At 43.0% G+C, this 19,706-nt stretch overlaps 1 protein-coding gene across 1 annotated transcript; it reads left to right on the plus strand.

Moving 5' to 3' along the window:
* The first annotated feature begins 8,619 nt into the window (after window positions 1-8,619).
* TMEM179 (transmembrane protein 179) lies at window positions 8,620-17,835 on the plus strand. The gene is made up of 4 exons (XM_085310130.1): window positions 8,620-8,921; window positions 12,145-12,282; window positions 13,841-13,919; window positions 16,877-17,835. Exons 1-4 carry the CDS (start codon window positions 8,620-8,622, stop codon window positions 17,054-17,056), a joined length of 699 nt encoding a protein of 232 aa, XP_085166256.1. The 3' UTR covers window positions 17,057-17,835.
* The last annotated feature ends 1,871 nt before the right edge of the window (window positions 17,836-19,706 follow it).

A 19,706-nucleotide genomic window follows, 5' to 3' on the forward strand; every position in this document is an offset into this window, starting at 1 on the left:
TGATCTTCAGTTCACTGCAAACAARTAACACTATTGAGAAAGGAAATAACTAGTTAAACCTGTGATTTTTCTAAAGTCCCAATGGAATTACATTTTGAAAACTTCTGTTAACATCGCAAGAGAGTCTAATAATAGGAAAGTAGTAATGATATGAGACATTTGGGAATCCTCTGACCTTYGGAAAATTCATGGACTTATTGTTTGCAAAGCCAAATAGTTCTATCCAATTTTCTGTTAAGTATCAATAACTAAAATAAGTTATAGAAAATGATGCAAATTGAAAATTCAGAGCCAATCATCTATGGGATAAACTAGGGCCAGTCAGTGTGTGTTGGTTACCAAACTCCCCAAAAAACAATGGTTGATACTTCTAGCTTGGACTGTAATGAGGAAATGAAGTTTTGCAAAACAACCTGGTTTATGCACTTTCATCCACTGGGTTGAAAACTTCATAAGACAGGAGTYTGGTGACCTGGGCCTTTTCTTTTCCTTTCTCAGTGGCCTTGAGAGATGTTGTACCAGGTCAGACCTCCAGTAAATGGGCTAGCATCAGTGCCTGCAGCTGAGAAGCTGAGCTAAGGAACATTCAGCTCTGTCTTGCGTATGAGCAATGTGACTAATGGAGCTGAAATGTACTCTGGAGGAATTTGAGGGCCTTAGTCACCTCAGTTCCCTCCAAACCTTGTGTCTGATGTTTTATAAGAGCAGACTCTCAGCTTTCACAGCTGTCTGTCCAGTGGGAACCTCACAGGTTGGACTTATTCTGGTTGACAGCATATGTCTTCAGGGTGCTAAAAGGAGGCTGTTTCTTGATTGTATGGGGGTTTAGGCGGAGAGCCCATGAACATCTTGTATTTTAACCTTAGTGTATAGGCAAAATGCAGTCCTATCTTCATGCTTCTTGAACATGAGGCTCAGTCCTGTGCACTGATCCTTAGGACAGAGACCTTCCATATGTCCCAAAGAAGGTGCTTGCATCCTAAGTGGGGAATTACTAAAGGAAGTCTGCTTGGATTCCACCATCGAAGGCAAAGACTTGGGCTGTGGTGGCCACATCAACTCCAGCAACCATGGGGGCTGCAAGTAGGTGCCACATACCCTTAGCCTCACTTTCTCTTCCCAAGAGGCCATGCCATGCCAATGGCTCCAGGTTTGGTTGGAGGATGTGTTTGGTGGCTCAGACAGGGCTCTCCATTCCTCCCACGTGCACACCTGGATGTCCAGGGCAGCTTTGCACACCACTCTGAAGTCCCTTGCGTGGCCACTGTGCTGTGTGTACCACACTATGAAAATCACAGCCCTACAGCAACATGTTAGAACCTTCCATAGGCAAACCCCACTATTTCTTTGCCCTCCTCCTTTATYTTCATTTCCTTTCTCCAGAATCAGTATAAATCCACTTTTCCCCATTAGAGTTGCACTGTCCTGTCCACAGGCTTTAGCAAAGCCTGTCTTTATGTTTTGGGTTCTTTTCTGCTCACTGTCTCATCAGAGGTAAACGGTCACTGTGGAGATCCTCCTCTCTCCAGGAACTAAGGATCTGCCTCTCTGTCCTGATTTATTCACTTTTGAGACAGAGTTTAATTTTGAAAACTAGCTCCCTCCTTAGTCTTTGCATTTATTTTTGGCAGGAGCAGTTGCCTCTGGCATGAGCATTGAGGATTAGCTTGGTGTTAATAATTGTCAGGAAAAATGAAGAGGCTATTTTYCACATCTGACTTCCAGCCTGCATGACAAATACTAGTTTGAGCAGATTAAAAATCAATGCGTGGTACAGTATGTCACACACAAAGCAAGTACATGCTATTAATTGGCATGCTATCTGTTAGCTGTTCTTAATTTGTATGTCTCTGTGTATAGAAAAGAAATGGCTGAAGACAGGGGGGTCAGAACCTTCTTTAGTATAAATTACTACAGCAGCGCTGAAGATAATTGAGATACGTTGATCTGCAGCATCAAGTTACTTGGACAAGGATTTTCAACTTTTTCTTTTTCTAAAATATGATTCAACTTACATTTAATTAGAAAGAGCAGCAGAGATACTTTGCTATATGTCTCCCCCTGTAACCTAAAACCTATTTAACCACAATGATAAATCATTTAAAAATATGGTATGGTTTACAGAAGGAGGATTTCCTTTGCTGCTTTTCAGCTGACTTTGTGATGGACCCTTGACTACTGACCTTTAGAGTTTTGCAGGGAAATTATTTGACCTTAAGATACAAATTAGTTAATGGTTGCACACAGAAGTGGATTTACAAGGAAAGCCAAAAGCAGTAAAGGCTGAAATTCTTTTTCAAAGTCTTATTAGGGCTGGAAAGTATTTGACTGATCTTCAGGAAAAAAAATTGAAGCACCATTTTCATAAGGAGAATTTTCAGAAGCAGCAACATTGTGATTGCTTAACATCCTTCACGCCAGGCTCTGGAAGCCAGACTCACTTCTGGTGGCAGTCCCTGTTTTTCCACCTACAGTAGTGGAATTGAACCCCATTACACCAGCTGGAGATTTGRTCCTGCATTCCTACAACCAGCACTCTCTGCAAAGTGTAAATATCTATTAAGGCAATTTTGTTGTGTGGATAAAGCAGCTCAGAGAACTTCCCCAAAGTTTTTGGTGGAGCTCTGCACGGCACAAGAATACTGTCACTGTGGAAATGCAGCTTCCTGCCAGAGGTAGGAATAGAAGGTGGGAATCAGGCAGCGCAAGATGCTTTGCTGATTTTTTTTTTTTTTTTTTTTTGGAGTGAGGCCACAACTTTGCCTGTAGATTCACTCAGGGTCTCCTGCACTATGGAGCAGCCAGGGACATTACAGAGAGGCACAGAGTAGCTATTCTTTATCAAGGACAATAGCATACCCCAGTAACTGTCTAGGGGAGTGCAGGTAGAAAAAATGCATTTGGCATAGAGCAGACTGRGACAAACACCTTTACAAGCTTGCAGGTTTTTGGATGCTTAATGTCTATAAGTAGGGAAAGCCTACACTCTGAAGTGCAGATTTTTGAGCGGATCCAGTGCTGTCAGAAGCACCAGGGTTCATCGCCTGTCTGGCGTTGGGGGCCCACAATGCTGCAGACTTTGCAGGGCACAGGTTAAGCTGCAGATGTGATGTGCTGATGTGATATGCAATGGCACCTTTTAATCTAAAGTGGTGTGGATTTACATTTCTAATCTAGCCGGCTTTTGATTGTGCATCTTCTGTAGGTTCCTAATTTACTCGTCTCTCGTCTGTTGTCTTTTTCCTYCCTTCCATTCCTTCTATTTTGTTAAGCAGTCTCCATGGCTCGTGTTTTGATCCAATCTTTGCCTGTGCAGTGCAGCTAAATGTAGATTCTAGGATTAGAGGCTTGCTAGAGTTCATGCTACCCTTGCCATTACCTCCGACCCCTCAAAGAGCACAAGAGAAGAAATAAGGTGCAATTTTGAGACTRCCTAGCTGTTATAGCTCTACCAGAGTGTATAGTGCTGTGTGAAGTTTGACATGCATTGATTGCTCAAAGCTTAGCTTAATGATGCTCTGAAAAACTCAAGCATCCTTTTCCTTGTTTTAATTTATATTTTAACCACAATCCAGCCTTGATCAGTTGAGAATGTGAGCAGAACTGTATGTGTTTTTTTTTTTGTTTGTTTGTTTTTTGTTTTGTTTGTTTGTTTTTGAGGGGAGGGGATTTCAAAATACAGAGGCTGTTGTATCTGGATGCATTAATGACATTCAGTTGCTTCCTGATAACTGTTCCATTAATGTCTATCAACATGGCATCTTCTCTGCCCATAATCTCTTTGTGGACAAGGCAGCTTTCTTTGCAGAAAAGAAGTACTTAAAAAAAATGCTTGCACAAAAAGAAGGCAAAATGTCAAGATGTTCCCAGATGAGATGCCCTAAGAGATTCATGATGCTGTAGTAGCTGTGAAGAAATGTAGATGTGACAGGCAAATGACAGTTAGGTACTTTGTCTGTAATCCCTCTGAACTAGTGGCAGCCACCTTCTTAAATACAGTGATTACCATGAGAAGCTTCTCCCCAAAAGTGGTACTTAYGGTAACTGCCATAAGAGGACATGTGGGATGCCTATGTCCTTTCTATTAGTCTCAGGGGACAGATATTATGGGTCAGGACTTGTGGAATAATGATAATAGATTAATATAATTATAAAACAGACTAGTTTCTGGAGCTGGCTTGCCACATTTAATGGGTAAGCTGCATTTGCTAAACCATTTGATAAAATGGGCTCCAGCAGCCATTTGGCTCAAGTAAAGCAGGGAGAAGTTGGCTTCAAGTGGCAGATGGGCTGGCTCTGAAGCACTATTTCCATTGGATCTTTTTATCTAGAGCACAGACATACTGCTCCCTAGACAGCCGTCTGCAGAGATATTGCTGTGGCAGTGTGCCTTCTCCCCAGAGGTTAAACAGTACATCACTGATACCAAGATGGTAGCCATCTTCTAAACAGGCAACCATTATTTTTCTTGGACCATGGAAATGATATATCCAAGGGAAAAGAAATATATAAATAAGTAAAGTTGCTCACAAAAATGCCTTTATCTGAATAATTAACTCCTCAGCAAATTTTCCCATAATAAAACATGTCCTAATGAGCTATCAGGAGGAGAGGAAATTCATCACTTGCCTCACAAATATCAACTTGAGAGCACTGCTCATGTCACATGGCATAATTAATGGCTTGAGAGGGAGCATGGAGCAGCACAGTCAAAATCACAGTTCCCATCAGTCATCCCATACCAGTCCAGCTCACACTGTTACTTGATCCGCAGGGGTTTAGACAGGCRACGAGATGGAGATATGGGACAGAGGGGAATACCAACAAATCTGTTACATCTGATCTTGATTTATCCATGTTGCTTTTCTGCTTATCAGTGAGGTGGCGATCACAACTGATCTTACRGCATGCTTTATTTTTGTCCCTTTTTTTCAGACTAATAGAATTTATAGTCTTTGGACATCACCCTCCGCATCGGTGAGCAACCCATCTCCCATCACATGTCAGCACAGGGACCCCTTGCGGCATACTGCCTGTAGGAGGTGGTGTTCAAGCTCTCTGCAGAAAGCTCTGGCTTGGTAGGTCCCCTCTGAGCTGCAGGCTGGAGATCTGAGATGTTATGTTAAGGTGCTGCTGCTTGCTGGTGAGGCTGCAAACATTAAGGCTGCCCAAGGGGTAACTCCTGCCAAAAGCCTCAGGAGATAAATGTCCACAGAGGGGGACTCTTTGGAGGAATAGCACTCTGTAGTTGGATGACAAAGCTGAAACGGGGAGCTAGTAATGTCGGGCCTTGTAATGAGACCATTAAATGACTGTGGCGTCAGACCAAAGTACCCTCCCATCTGCGATCTCATCTCCAATGGCAGGTAGTAGCACGTGCTTGATTTAGTGACAAATGCAGGACTCTGGTAAATGCAGAGTGGTAATTTTGYACCTATACACTCCCAGAAATCTGTTGTTTTGGGACTTCCTGAGCTGACGGTTGCTTCCTCCCTTCTGTGTTCCATAGCTCTTGGTGGGCCTTTTTTCCCTTAACTTATCTAACCTTTTTCTGAACTGGTATTTATTTTGGGTCTCTATAGAATCTTGTGTTGAGCACCACAGGTTAATTATGTGCTGTGTGAAAGATATTCACCTTTTTGTTTTAAAATTTCTCTCTTATCTCTGATCTGTTTATTTATGTACTCCTTTCCCTGTGATATGAGAAAGAATGAATTGTCTTGATTTGAACTGACTTGATCAAGACCTTGTCTTGGTTTTACAGACCTCTGTCATATCTTCTCTACCCCAGTAGTGCCATTTTAAAGAGACTAAGCCTATTTAAGTTTTCTTTGTAAAACACCATCAAGTGTATTCCAATAAAAGAGCTCAGTGTGACAGTCTAAGTTCCTGCCTAGTGTGGTGTCACACGAGAGAAGAGTGTGAGAAATTCGGCTGGCTGTGAAATGAGTGACAGCTGACAATTGGACCTCACCTTTCTGTGCACTTGTGCCTGGTGTCTCCACCCAACCAAGAGCTGCGTGTCAGTGACTGACAGTCACCTGAGTGCAGCTATATGTTTTGCAAGTCTGTTAACATTTGCAAATGCCTGTATTTTCTGAAAATCTCAGATAAATGCTGCTTTGAGCTTGTTCATGAGGAAAGACAAATGTACATATTCTACAAGTCACCCTCACTTTCCACCTCTGCMGTTGTTCTCTTGCAGCAGAGCCCTGTAGTTGCTGCTGGTAACATATGAGCACGGGGCTTTCCCCACGCAAAGTGCCCTGAGCATCTGTTGGCCCCTTTTGTGGGCTGTGCTGTAAGCAACAACTCAGCTTTTATGTTTGTGTTGACCTCCCAAGTTAACTTCAGAAACTATCATCTGGCAAATCTGATGTGTCAGATTTCAAAGAAAAGAATTTTCCAGCTCAGACCAGGTCTGAGTTCCTTCCAGATAAAGGACAAAATCCTTTGGGAACCTATCTTTGCTTGGAAGTAAGGTTAAGAGCAATAATCTTTCCTCCTTACTATTAGACTCTGAAACATCAATGAAATCTTTCTCCATTAGGATGCATGTCTGTTCTCACAGGGTCAGGCCAGTGCTCTGTAACTCATCTTGCAAAATTGAAATACAATCTTTGATGATCAGAGTTGGGTAAGGATCAGAAAAATGGCCTGACACATCTCATCAGACAGGGGTATACTGACAAAATTTTTTTTTCAAGAAGCAGAATCTGCACAAAAAACATCTTCCCTATATAGATAGAGAAAGATTTCAAGATAAGACTCATTGGAAATGATTTAAGAGGAAGTTGAAATAATGTCCTCACTGAGAAGCCATCCTGCCTCTGCCTCAGAATTGTATCTGTAACCTCTTAACAGCATAGAAAAATAATTGTTTTGGTGCCCAGTGGAAAAAGCAGCCTGAAATCCCATGTGCAATATAATCAGGGTCCCTGTCACTCATCTGCTCCTCTAAACACTACTCAGGAAATGTCACTGTGCCTTAAACGAGCAGATACAGACCTGGGATTAAGAAGTGATGTGAGACCTGCAGTTGAGCTCAGACTGGATCTGATTAGGAAATTAGACAAGGAAATGGCTTTACCTGGTACTGGAAATGAATTGTGATGTTTTATGTTGRAAGGAGAAATCATGTTTAGATAGAAAAATGAAACTCAGATTCCAAGAGTGGTGTGGGGCAGAGAACAGGTCCTGGCAGTGCAGAGTACAGTGGATGCCCAYGCCAGGAGTCGAGCAAGCAATGCCCATCCCCACCAGGCATCRTGATGCTGTTGTGTGCCAGTTGTTGTTCCCAGAGCTGGAGTTGGTCCTTCATCAGCTCCATGCCCAGCCTGAGCTGTGGCAGAGGAGTGAGTCAGGGAGCTCCCTGTGCCCGAGGGAGGTGGCCTTGCCTTCAGCCCTGCTGAGCTGGGGCTGGCCCTGCTGCTGTTTTGGATATGGCCAGGGCAGGTCCCTCTCTGGCATCCACTACATCACATCTTCTAACACATGTGTGCGTTGGTCACCTGCCATATTTTGGGGCCTCACTTGTTTGATTGCGCTCTCTAAAACACTGAGCCCTGGGAATGGTGGTGCAAATGCAGTGAAAGGGCGTCAGCCCGGTCTGTGTCCTGATCCTACTCGGGATTAATTTTCTTTACCTCAAACATACTTCATYTGCCCACCAGGAGACAATGCAGCTGATCCAAGTCCTGGGCAGCCCCTCACCAGTACCAAGGCTCAACAGATTACAGCAGTTCTCATGGGCCCTTGCTGGCACTTGCCATATCTTATATGTCAGATGGACCAGCTGGGCTAGGTACAAAACCACTGGGTCTGAAGATCCTGGGGTCCCTGTGCACCCTATCCCTTATTGCCCCTATTTGGACAGGTGGCCAGAAGCATGGGTTGAAAGGTGGCTGGGGCAGACGTTTCAAGCACGAAAGGGTTGCTGTAGTGCTGGGATCAGGTGCTGGGGATGGTTAATTTCCTCCCTGCTCATGGCTTCTGCTGTGGATTCAGGGAGAAAGAGACATAGGACCTACGGGACACCAGGCTGCTGCACCCTGGCAAATTTTGTGCTTTGAATGTTTCAGACATCCTTTGGAGCAGGAGTGCAGTCATGGATACTTGATGTCTGCGTCATCATCAGTAATGTTTTATTTACATATTATATATATATTATATTTATATTAAAAGGGGAGTTGTCATGGGCACCAGCACAGGTGACACCAGTGCCCTATGTGATTAAGAGCATACCCAAGTGAGCTGGTACCCAGTTCTGCTGGGGAGGCACTGATTATTTAACCCCTTGGGTGCTGGGACATATCAGCAGTCAGATTCTCCTGAAGAAAGGAGATCCTCTGCAACAGCCCTTCCTCTCTATTCACCCCTGCAGCCATCAGTATTTAGGTGGAAGGGGCATCTCTGCCTGTGGAAAAGGCAGAGGCTGTGCCCAGAGGATGCACTGTATCGCATCTTAGTGCATCACATTACATTGCATTGCATTGCACTGCGCATCCTCCCTCCCCACCCCCTGCTGCTGCAAGCTCGCTCCCTCCCTGCATCCTTCCATCCTTCCCCCCTCCTCCTCCCTCTCTCCCTCCCTCCCTCTGCCTGCGCAGAGCTGCAGACATGGCGCTCAACAATTTCCTCTTCGCTCAGTGCATCTGCTACTTCCTGGCCTTTCTCTTCAGCTTCATCGTGGTGGTGCCGCTGTCCGAGAACGGCAATGACTTCCACGGCCGGTGCTTACTCTTCACCGAGGGCATGTGGCTCAACGCCAACCTGACAGTGGAGAGGCAGCGCTTCACTGTGCAGGAGTGGGGGCCTGAGGCTGCCTGCCGCTTCAGCATCTTCACCGGGCTCCTCTCCCTGCTGCTGGCCACAGTGCAGGCCTGGCGGACCCTCTTCTTCCTCTGCAAAGGGCACGAGGAGTAAGTACCCTGGGGGAGGGCAGGGGGCTGGCCACCCCTTCCACAGGCTGGGGCCAGGGGGAGCAGCCTGGGGAAGGAGAGGTGAGCTGGGRTCTGGAAGCCTTTTCCTCTCCTTTCTTCCATTTTTTCATTTGGGCTTTTCACCATCCAGACCCTCCTGCTCCCCGGGAGGGGGTTTGGGGTGAGGTAGCGCCTTGCTTGTGTCTGTCCACACRTGCACAAGGTACATCCCCTGAACTGTCACTCACAGCCCTCTCGCGAGGTGAGGATGCTCCCATGCGGCCGTTTGGGGCCAGGGACCAGACTCACCACTGCGCACTCGCTGCCCTTGGCTAGGCTGTGAGCAGTGTCCWGATGGATCAGGCAGCCAGCCGCGGCGAGGGTGCTGCCTGCCTGCTGTGGGGTGATGTTGGGGCTGGGACTCCCTGGTCATGGTACTCCCGTGCCACCACGCATCCCTGCAGAAGSACAGAGGCCTTCTCCGACTATACACTGGATGCTGTTTGATCAGTATGAAAAACATTGAAGCAACAYGGTTGCATGGGGGAGGGGGAAAGAAGGGAGCAATTGCAAAATGCCTCCCCATTTTTATCCTGCTCTTGTGTTGGACATGGCAACTATTGCGAACAATGTTTATTGCCTAGCTATGACGTGAGTGCAAAGCTGAGTGCTCTCTGCAACAAGAGTAGAGCTGCACTGACAGTCGAGTACCTTTCTCAGACAAACTAAGATGCGTAAGACTTGAGCAAGAGTAGCTGAGAGGCCTACCAATCCAGGTAGCAGCTCAGGAGAGCTCCTCTCTACTCAGCCGTCCGGTGACCTGTTTGCAACCTTGGTAAAGCCACTAGCAAAGGTAACCGAGGACATGGGTGCTCCAAGGCCAGAGCCCTCTAAGTATCTAGCTACACAGAGGTGGGAAGGTAGGAGCAAGCACTGGTGGCTGGCTAGACAAGGAAAGCCATTTTTCCCTTGTTACAGAGACCATGCCAAGAGGAAGTCATTTGTCTTGCAGTTTTTTTGGAATAGAGATTTCTCAAGTCACTGGCTGTCACTCACGTCTGGGTTTGTAATAACCTGATGCTGGTAATATTGGGGATTGAATGAAGTGTTTGTCTCTGACTCTTTCCAGCCACTCTTGGACTGCCTAATCCTAAAACATACTGTAGCAAGTATAGAGCAGAAATTTATTTCCGTATTAAAAATTACCTTAGAAGATCTAAATTTAACCAGGGACTTCTTAATACATTTGAACTCCCCTTCTTCAGGTAAATTCTGTTATAAACAGAAAAACAGGTGAGGCAGAGAGCCATATCCATATTGACTCTCTACTAGCATGGCCTGGCCTAAGGAATCTCCAACATTATTTAAATGCCCAGTGCGAATCAAGTGCAACACTGAACTCTGCTTCATCAGTGGAAGATCAAATTCTAGACCTTGGTGCCTGTTCTTTGCTTCAGGGTAGGAACTATAGTGAGGACTGGAGGTCCCATGAGAGTGCACTGGATATTCTCAGAAACAGCTCTATTTCTAGAGCTGTTATTAGTTCTAACGTTAGCTATATTTTTATTCAGTGGACAGCTAAAGCCTTTTCTAGCTCTCAGGCCAGAATACCATAATAAGGTGCGTACAATGGATCTGGCTTTAGCAACATTTGGAACGAAACCTAGATTAGGTGTGAAATCAGTACAGGCTCAGTGCCCATGTAAAACTGTAGTGTGCTCACACTAGCTCTCTCTGCTGTACGGTAGGTAGCTCTGGCACTCTGCAGTTATGAGCTAATTCAGTAAAAGTCCAGTGAAGCTGATGGGCAAGAATCAGACTGATCTCAGCATTCATCTAGCAATCAGATGTCCCTGGATGCAGGTCCCATTTTAGTCTGTAAAGGCACTCTGGAAGGTGATTTATTTCACTTCTGTGTCAGTGTTGGTATGGGATGACAGGTCCTTTGGGGGGAACCWGGGCAGTCCCCTCTGTAGCCACATTGACCCAAGAGCAAATATCCTAGCCCAGGTGGGAAATGTTTCCTATCTCATTTTGTCTTAACCTTGTACCTGTAGAAATTAGGATCATTCAACCCTGAACCAGAATCAATCACTTAGAAAGACTTTAAGTTTCCATTTAATAAGCAATCATGGAAAATAAATGATTGAGGTTTGTGTTCTCTGGAGTGTGGAGACTCTTTCTACCCCCAGCATAATGATGGGGCACTGGTGGGCAGTTTGTTGCATTTGCCCTTACCATCTAACTTAGACAGGATGACCTGCCTCCTGGACTGGTCAGTCTTTCTCCAACACAGAGCAGATGTCTGAATTTCAGATTATGAAAATTTCCAAGTGCTACTTAGAGCATTTTTGTGTAACAAAGAGTTTGGTCAGATGAATGAAGAAGGGTTTAGAAAGTTTTAATTAAGAATTATGTGGTGGAGTTAAGCAGCTAACAGTTCATCTTTCAGTGAACCTCAGTTCACCCTACTAGAGGATTAAGGGCTTTCATGTATTCTCAGGGTTGGAGAATGAGTGGACAAYTGCTTGTCGTTATGGGACCACTGTAAGCATCCCATCCCATATACAAACCACGGGCCTGGGGCTGGCCCTGGAAGTGTAGACTAACTGGGCTGAGGTAAATTGATATTCAGGTAGCAGAGAGTAACATACTGACACTGAAGCCAGAGATATCCCAGGAGAAGCTGGCCTGCTCTGCAAATTGCCCATAAAACCRATATTCGTGTCCTATGATGCCAGTACCCTGAGTTACATTGCTTAAAATGATTATAGCCATCAGTACTATATTGTTTTATTTTTAGTTTCCTTCTCCTAGGCAATTTTTGTCCCAATTATCACTTTAGTCATGAAATAATTTTAGCTCCAGTTACTATATAATTTGAGCTAATAACATTTATTTTAACAATGGTGATTTTTGTCATTATGGCTAATGAAAGCAATGCTGTGTATGAATAATCACTGCTTAGTATTTGTGATTTAAAGCCCGATCCTCTTATGGTAAAAAGTAAATGTAAAAAGCAAAAGACCTTACAAATGAGGATAATGTGACTCAAAATCATAATCTATAGTTTTCAATGATGTTAGGTGTTCTTAATTAAAGCAGATGTGTTTCAAATGGAAACTGGTATCTTTGGTTGTGCCCAGGGTATGCTGCTTAGAGAGATTGCTGATGCTGTGTTTCAGCTGTTTATGAGTTACATTTTTCTTCCCTTTTATTGCAGCTCTTTCTTTTATGCCTTCCTGAATCTGCTGATCAGCGCCTTTGTGGTGTTTATCACATTTATTGCTAGCACTATAGTGAGTGTAGGATTTAACATGTGGTGTGATGCAATTACCGAAAAAGGGAGCATGCCAAATAGGTTAGTATTGAAGAATATGTTTTCTTTTTTTTTTTCTTTCTTTCTTTCTTTCTTTCTTTCTTTCTTTTGGTATATACACAAATGAACAGTGTTGCTACAAACTGTGGTTGTTACATGCAAGGTGAGCAAGGGGCAGAAGGCATCTATAATGTGGAGATCTAGACTTTTTTTTCCCTAGAATCAAAACATTGAAACTTTTTTGCTTTTAGTTTCCCAAAAAGCAAAGCGGCGTTGATTGTTTCTGTGGTATTTCATGGCCTCTTAAAGAGTCCCCAGCATATGCAAAAACAACAAGAAAAATACTGTCATTTCCAAAGGAGAGCTATGTTTGGAAATGCTCTACAAAGGGAGGGAGTATGGTCTTGTGAGCAGGTCAGGGAACTGGGATGCTCCTTCCTTGCTGTTCTGGCTCTGCTACTGATCCACTGTGGGACATTAGGCAAGTCACTCGTCCTCCCTGTGCCACTAGGCACCATCATCTAAAAATGGGTACAAAGATGCTGGCCTCATAGCGGTGCTGTGGACACCCTGAGATCCTCAGAATGGAAAGTACTTTAGGAGTACGAAGTACAGCTGGTTGGTACTTTATTACAATGTACAAAATGTACAGGGGCTAAAATGGGCTGCTGTGTTCCACAGTGTTTATGCTTAGTGTAGGAAGCGGATGATAGGTTGAGATAGACTTTTCTATCAAAAAATAACAAAAAGAGGAAAAGGTGACATTTTATGTCATATGATATTGAATAACAGTACTATGTAAAGCATACATTTATGTTGCACACTGTCATATGTTGTAAAATGCCATAGTAAATGTTCTGTTTAGGGCTGCAACGATTAATTGAATTATTCGAATATTCGGTTAAAAATTGTATCTCAATTACAAAAACCGCCTAATCGAATATTCGGATATGAACCCAAGATGACCGACAGCACTGAAAAGGACAGAGAAGAGGCTGCAGAAACCAACCAAGAGATAGAAAGCCAACCTCAAAAACCTGGGATTTTTTTCACAACACCAGTAAAAGATCAAGTTATTTGTAAAATCTGTAGGCAGCCTCTATCTCACCATCAGAGTATCGTCTCTTTGCGAGGGCAGCCGAAACAAAAACACCCCCACACTCCCTTCTTCTGAGGCTTTCCTGATGATGTCAAAAGGTAATGGGGGCTCATACACTTTGTTTCATGGAGGGGTGAAGTGACCAAGATGGGGTGACACCAGATATGTGTATGCGGCAGGCTCTGGGGGAGTCAGAGAAGAAGGTTTTAGGGAAATTGTTTTCATAATAACTTTAATAATGCCACTTTATGGAAGACTGGTGTTATCACTGACATCATTACTGTGTATTTTTAAGTAATCATATGCCTTTTTTAGCCTACTTTTAGATAAAATTGGCAAGTCACCTAGTTACTGCAAAAGCTTAGATATCTCTTGATAGAATATGTCATTGTGACTGTTTGAAACACTTTTAAGATGTTGCTTCATTTTATGCTTGGTTTACCTGTTTGGAATCTCTGAAATAACTTTCTTTTTTTTCTCCCAAATGCCTTCTTTGAGTAGCTGCGAAGAATTACAGGATATAGATCTTGAACTGAACTTAGAAAACTCTGCTTTCTATGACCAGTTTGCTATTGCACAGGTAGGTCAGACTAGGTCATGGTTCTATTCCAGTTCATTTACCATTTTCTCATTGACCTGGGATTGTAGGATCTAAATTAGCATCCTCTGAAATCAATRTGAATGTTTACACTGACTTCAGTAAGCGCTGAATCAGGATACGAGTGAGCGACACATTTGTATTTTAAATTCCAAATAGATAGTTTCAAATGTGAACATGTCAAAACCTGACTCTGCCACTGATCTTACTACTTACCATGGAAAAGTTATCATTTCTGCAAAGAATAAGCTCTACAAAGGACTCAGCACTCTGGTGTCCTGGAGCCCTTCCTTATTGCTGGGAATAAAAACAGAAGGCTTGAACTGCATYAGACCATAGGTCCATCTAACTTTTTCTTCTATGAGCTTGTTTGAGCACCCTTGAACCCACAGAAATATGAGTCCAATGAAAATAATGAAAAAATACTGTCATTTAGATAGGGCTTTTTTCTGATGCATCTTTGCGAATCAGACCCTTAAGGCTATAAGACYATTTTATTGAATATGTCAGCTCTGTCAACACTAAAAGCCAATGAATATCCTCACTGTCCTTTGAAGACTGAATTAGATGAGCATATGTAGGCACAGCTCGGCAAGTGGAACAGYCCCACTCATGCAGGGCTGCACTCATACAAATGCTGCTCAAGGCTGCCTGGGGCACTGCTTGTAGGCAGCTATGCCTTTTGGACAAAAGCTACCTTTGTGTTTTCACTGCCAGCACTGGTGTCTGGAGACCCAGCTCCGWCATCTCTGTCTGTAGGGCAGAGATATGTCATAAAAGTGGCCCCTTTATATAATGCTAGTCCATGACCAGACTGTATTTTAGCAGATTTTGCCAGGAGCTGTATTTAGCTCATAACCTGCCAGTTAATGGGAAGRTAACAGAATTGAACCTGTTTATCAGGCATAGCTTTGAGTTCATGGGAACTAAAGTCCCAGCTGTGACATCAGGGTGGATTGTGGATAATCTATATGTAGGAGAAGACATTTCTCCAACAGGGAACCATACCTAAAAAGTCAAGGTCTGCGCATATAGCACTGCCGTTGGAAGACAGCTAAACACAGCACAGTGCAGAACGACCAGACTAAGTTGTTGGATCAGAGCCCCCCTTCCAGTCCATGTCCCTCCAGATGTGAGTGCTGTTAGCCTGCAAGGTGCAGCCTGTGCTCCCGTGACCTTTGCATACAAGTGCATTTGAGGAGGCTGGGAGTGGAACAGCTCCAAGGAAACACTGTTCAGCTGCAGGAGCTGAACCTGACAGTGGCAAARGGAACCCTGAAGGAGATTATTGGAGAAGAGAACCAAGCAGGGCACAAATCCTGCTTGTCTTCTAGTATCYGGGACATGGTAAGCAGAGCTGAATGACAGCAGGAGAATGGGTCCGTCTGCAAAATGCAAATCAGTTTCTTTGAGTCAGGTAGAGTGAGAAACCCAAGAACAGACCAGACTTGCTGCAGAAAACAAACTTCCTTCCTTGTGAGCGCAATGGTTTCCTACAGCAGGCTTTACTTACTAGCAGTGCTTTGAATGGAGACAATTTAAGAATTACAAGTTAAGAATTACATCTGGATAAAACCTGGARGGGAAAAAACGGGCAGAATAATTAATTAATTCATATGTATGTATGCAGAAACAAGCACACACGCCCACACACAGCCCAGCCCGCCTCTCTCTGCTTCCCTCCATTACGATGTTTCCATCACATCAGAAAGATTCTGGGGCTTTCACTGAACTTGGCTAAATCTATTCAAATTCTTTCATATCAAATATGCCAATAGTAACAAAATATTAGATATCTGAATGTTTTTAAAATAACATTTCATTAATGAAATAGCACTTAGGAAATGAATACAAGGCTTCCAATTCTCTATATATTGTCATTTAAAGCCAAATTAATATCTTTTTAATCTCAGAGTTTGTAGAATAACTTAAAAATATTTTTCCTAGTGAACTGAGAAAGCTGTAAGCATCAGAAGAAGTGCTTAGGAGACTTGCCAAAGTGCATAAGCTATGTAGGAACATAAACTCCCTTTAAGAACAGTGCCGTTGGTTATCCAAATTGGCTATTAGAGTAAATAGCTGTGTTACTATCTGGAAGTGTTTAAATTGTTTTTATATTTTTAATAAAAAATGCAATATGTCAAAACTGAAATACAGAGATTCAGTTAGTGTTTCTTTGCTAAAGGCATAATAGAAGCAAAGCAGAATTTCTGCCAGAAAACYTTATTACAAACGAACCTCCTCTGAGACATGGGAGATCTACATTCAAGTACCTGAATCAATTTCTAAAAAAYGTTGAACAAGAGAGATTGATCAGTTGGTGATGGGAGTTTTTGGAGATTCAGGGATTTAAGCTGAGCTCTTTCATACCACGTATAAAACAGCCAGTAGGCATTTGAATGCACTGGAATGGGTTACTCTTGCTCTCTGTATTCATCCTAATGTAATTAGTTATCCTGGAATGTAACAGGTTTATTGATAAGATTTTCTCCATAATATTTTGAATAGAAGTGCCTTAAAATATTTACTTCTGCAGGGGGTAAAGGCAAGGCCAAAAGAACATAGAAAGTTTTCGAAAGCCTCTTTAAATATAATACAATTCCAAAGTAACTAAACTAAAATGAAACAATCCCAAGAACTTTGGGATGGCCAAAGTGTCAAAATAGGAAGGTTGGCAGCTGCATGTGGATTATATAGAAATCTTTATTATTGTTTTTAATACTTTTTACTTTATTTTTTTCTAGTAAATAAAGAGATTTTCCTTTAAGCTAGGAATAACTTGACAGAATTGAGAAACTGTGAGGCCAGGACCTCAYGGGGTGGAAATTGGGGTGACTACATAGATTTTGGCTGAGTTGAGATTCTATTCTTTACTTGGATGGTTGACTTCAACATTACAAAACGGTACTGACCTCTTTACCATTTCTTTTCTTCTGTAGTTCGGTCTCTGGGCTGCCTGGTTGACTTGGCTGGGAATTACCRTTCTGGCCTTCCTGAAGGTTTATCACAACTACAGACAGGAGGACCTGCTAGACAGCCTGATCCATGAGAAGGAGCTGTTACTAGGAAGATCCTCTTCACGAACCTCTTTGCAAGATGAGAAAAGTGGCATGATCTAAAGTGTAAGCAAATTTCCAGGGCAGGATCTAGATTTTGTAATTCCGTAGTGTGAGCTAAAGTTGAGTCAGAGAACTGAGTGAGATCTTTTCTTTCCTGAAAAGAAATGTATTTGGGAACCACCCAGTTTCTTAATGACAAATTCTTGGCAGATGTACTTCTGTTAGGACACAGATAATGAACTGTCCCAGGTGACATTAATGCAACAAACTGTCCTGCACRTGTATGGAGCAGCACTAGCTGTAACTGGCTCTTGCTAGCAGAGTTCCCACATGCTACTACCGACCTTTGGGGGAAGTGACTGCTTTTGAGGACTGTGCTGGCAAGACCAGGCTACAGAATCTAGACTATTTCTTCAAACCATACTGCAACAACAGTTGTGATTGGGGCTGTGTCCAGTCCCCGCTCCCCCCTCTCTCCCTCCCTCTTTTTGCCAGTAACGCTGCCCCCATTCTCACATTATTTTTAAGTAACTGCTGCTCTGATCCAGGTTCAGATGGAACTTCGCTGTCTCTGCTTTCGCTGTGCGTGGACACAGTGCTGACAAACCTGCTGCTCCTGCTCTGATTTTGAGTTAGTTTAGAACATATGGACCTTTGTTCCTGACTTTATTCTTAGTCTTAGACAGTTGTAGTGAATTTCATGAAAGCACTATATTATTAAAAAATCTGTAAAAAGCTGTGTATCATTTGGAGGGGTGGTGGAGAATACTTGTGTTTTTATTTCTTCTTTGATTTTTGCATGACAAACATTTATTATGGCTTCCTAAAATGCAATGTAGCTAGCAACTGCTGCAGCTTGCATAGTAAGAGATTAAGCTGAATATATAATATTAATGCTTGAACATTCATACATATAACTTGGTCCCTATTACTGTATACTATTCAATTTTGAGTATTAGAATTTGTGTGATATTCATTTCATAGAAGGTATGCAAAGTTATTGTAAAACTTTCCATATGTAGTTCAGTTCTGAATAGGCCCACTCTCCCCACTCACAGGCAGGAGTACCAGGGATAACGATTTTTTCTGTGAAAAGAGAGAAGAATTTAAATTTTCACAAAGCTCACTAGTGACTTTGTTGTTGCTTTGGGGCTTTTGGCCAGTGCTTCAATAAAAAAGGTGAGTTGTTTGAAATGAGAAGGAGATCCAATAGTTAAGAAGAATCGCTCAGATGAACATGGGATTTGCATGGCAGAGAATGAATGTTGTGCTAAAATATAGACAGTTATCCCCAGGTACAAGATACACAGCAGTCCATAATTCAGCAGAATACTTAAGCCAGCAGTTAAGTTTAGGTGCAAGAAGATTTTTGGTGGGTATGCTGACATTGCTGCTTGAGTTGAGACTGAATTTACTGCCTTACGAGTGCAAACCATTTGCATCTATACTGCCTGGTGGATGGTGGGGGAGGGAAAGAAGGCAGCAGACTTCTACCCCATCTATCTTCAGTTTCCCTATCGAAAGAGAGAGCTGTCTTGCTCCATACGTAAGGTCTTGTGCAAGCCAGCATGCAGACAGCCTGGATGAACGGGTACTCTGGCTCTGAACAAGAGCTCCAGCCTGTAGCTAGCACAACCGTGCAGATTTACTGTTGTCTTCTGGGAACTATTTGGTGCTTAAAGATAAGTACCTGATTAAATGTTTGGSTGAATCAGAATTTGAAAGCTTAAGAATCTCTTGAATTTTTAAGCGTTTTAGGGCATAAAATCCAAGATTACATTTAATAGCCAAATTGCTCTCATAGGCTTAGGAAAAACCCTCCGTGGGTTATAAGCAGGGAATAGGCCCTGATAACCTCCACCACTCATAATCATAGCTGGTCAAGGCTGCCTGTTGAGAGATTCTGTTTTTCAGCACTAATTTCTGCCCATGAGGGAAGATAGTTCCTGAGAAAGCTTTACAGCTGTGATTTTTTCTGCAGTTGTGAATTGATACCAGAGGAAAAGAGAGGGAATCCTCAGAGAGAGACAATTCAGAGATCGAATTTGTTAATACCAATTTAAAATTCAAAGATCAGGACTGTTGGAATAGTTTTTAAATTCAGCTGATCTAGTAAGAGAGAGACTCTTGCAGACACCTAAGTGCTTTGCCAGGGAGCCTTCCCCTTCATGTCCTGAAGAAAGAGTTAGGGCCTGAAAGTTGCCCTGTTTCCTCAGCTAGCTGTTTCCCTAGCTCTTTCTCCAACTGTAGAGAACTCTATTTCTCCTTCCAAACTTGCCTTCATTTCAGAGTCAGCACTGATGTCTCCTCCCACAAATTACTCTAGTGCGTACCTAATCTCTCTCGTGGGACCATGCTGCTGCTTCRTAGAATATGTTTTTGCAAATCACACTTAGGCTGAAGTAACTTGTAGACTGGGACAAGAGTTCCCTGTTCCTTCCCTAACGGTTTGGAGAACAGGGAGGCAGTGGGCAGCAAGTGTCTCTTCATCATCTCTCCTTCGAGGCATGTGAGCTAGAGCTCGGTCACTGATTGTGAGGAGGAAGAGGATCCTGCTTTCTAGTGAGGTTGTCCAGAGCTGATGCTTTTGTCTACTCCTTCCTGTCTCTGGTCTTTTGCTCCTTCTACTTCCATGAGAAGCAAACAGCCTGGAGTTTCTAGTCTTGTTGTGTTTTGTGGGTAGCATTTTCATTAATATTTGTCACCTTGA

The sequence above is a fragment of the Rhea americana genome, unplaced genomic scaffold (assembly GCF_003343005.1).
Source record: "Rhea americana isolate MKP2758 unplaced genomic scaffold, rheAme1 scaffold_310, whole genome shotgun sequence".
NCBI lineage: Eukaryota > Metazoa > Chordata > Aves > Rheiformes > Rheidae > Rhea > Rhea americana.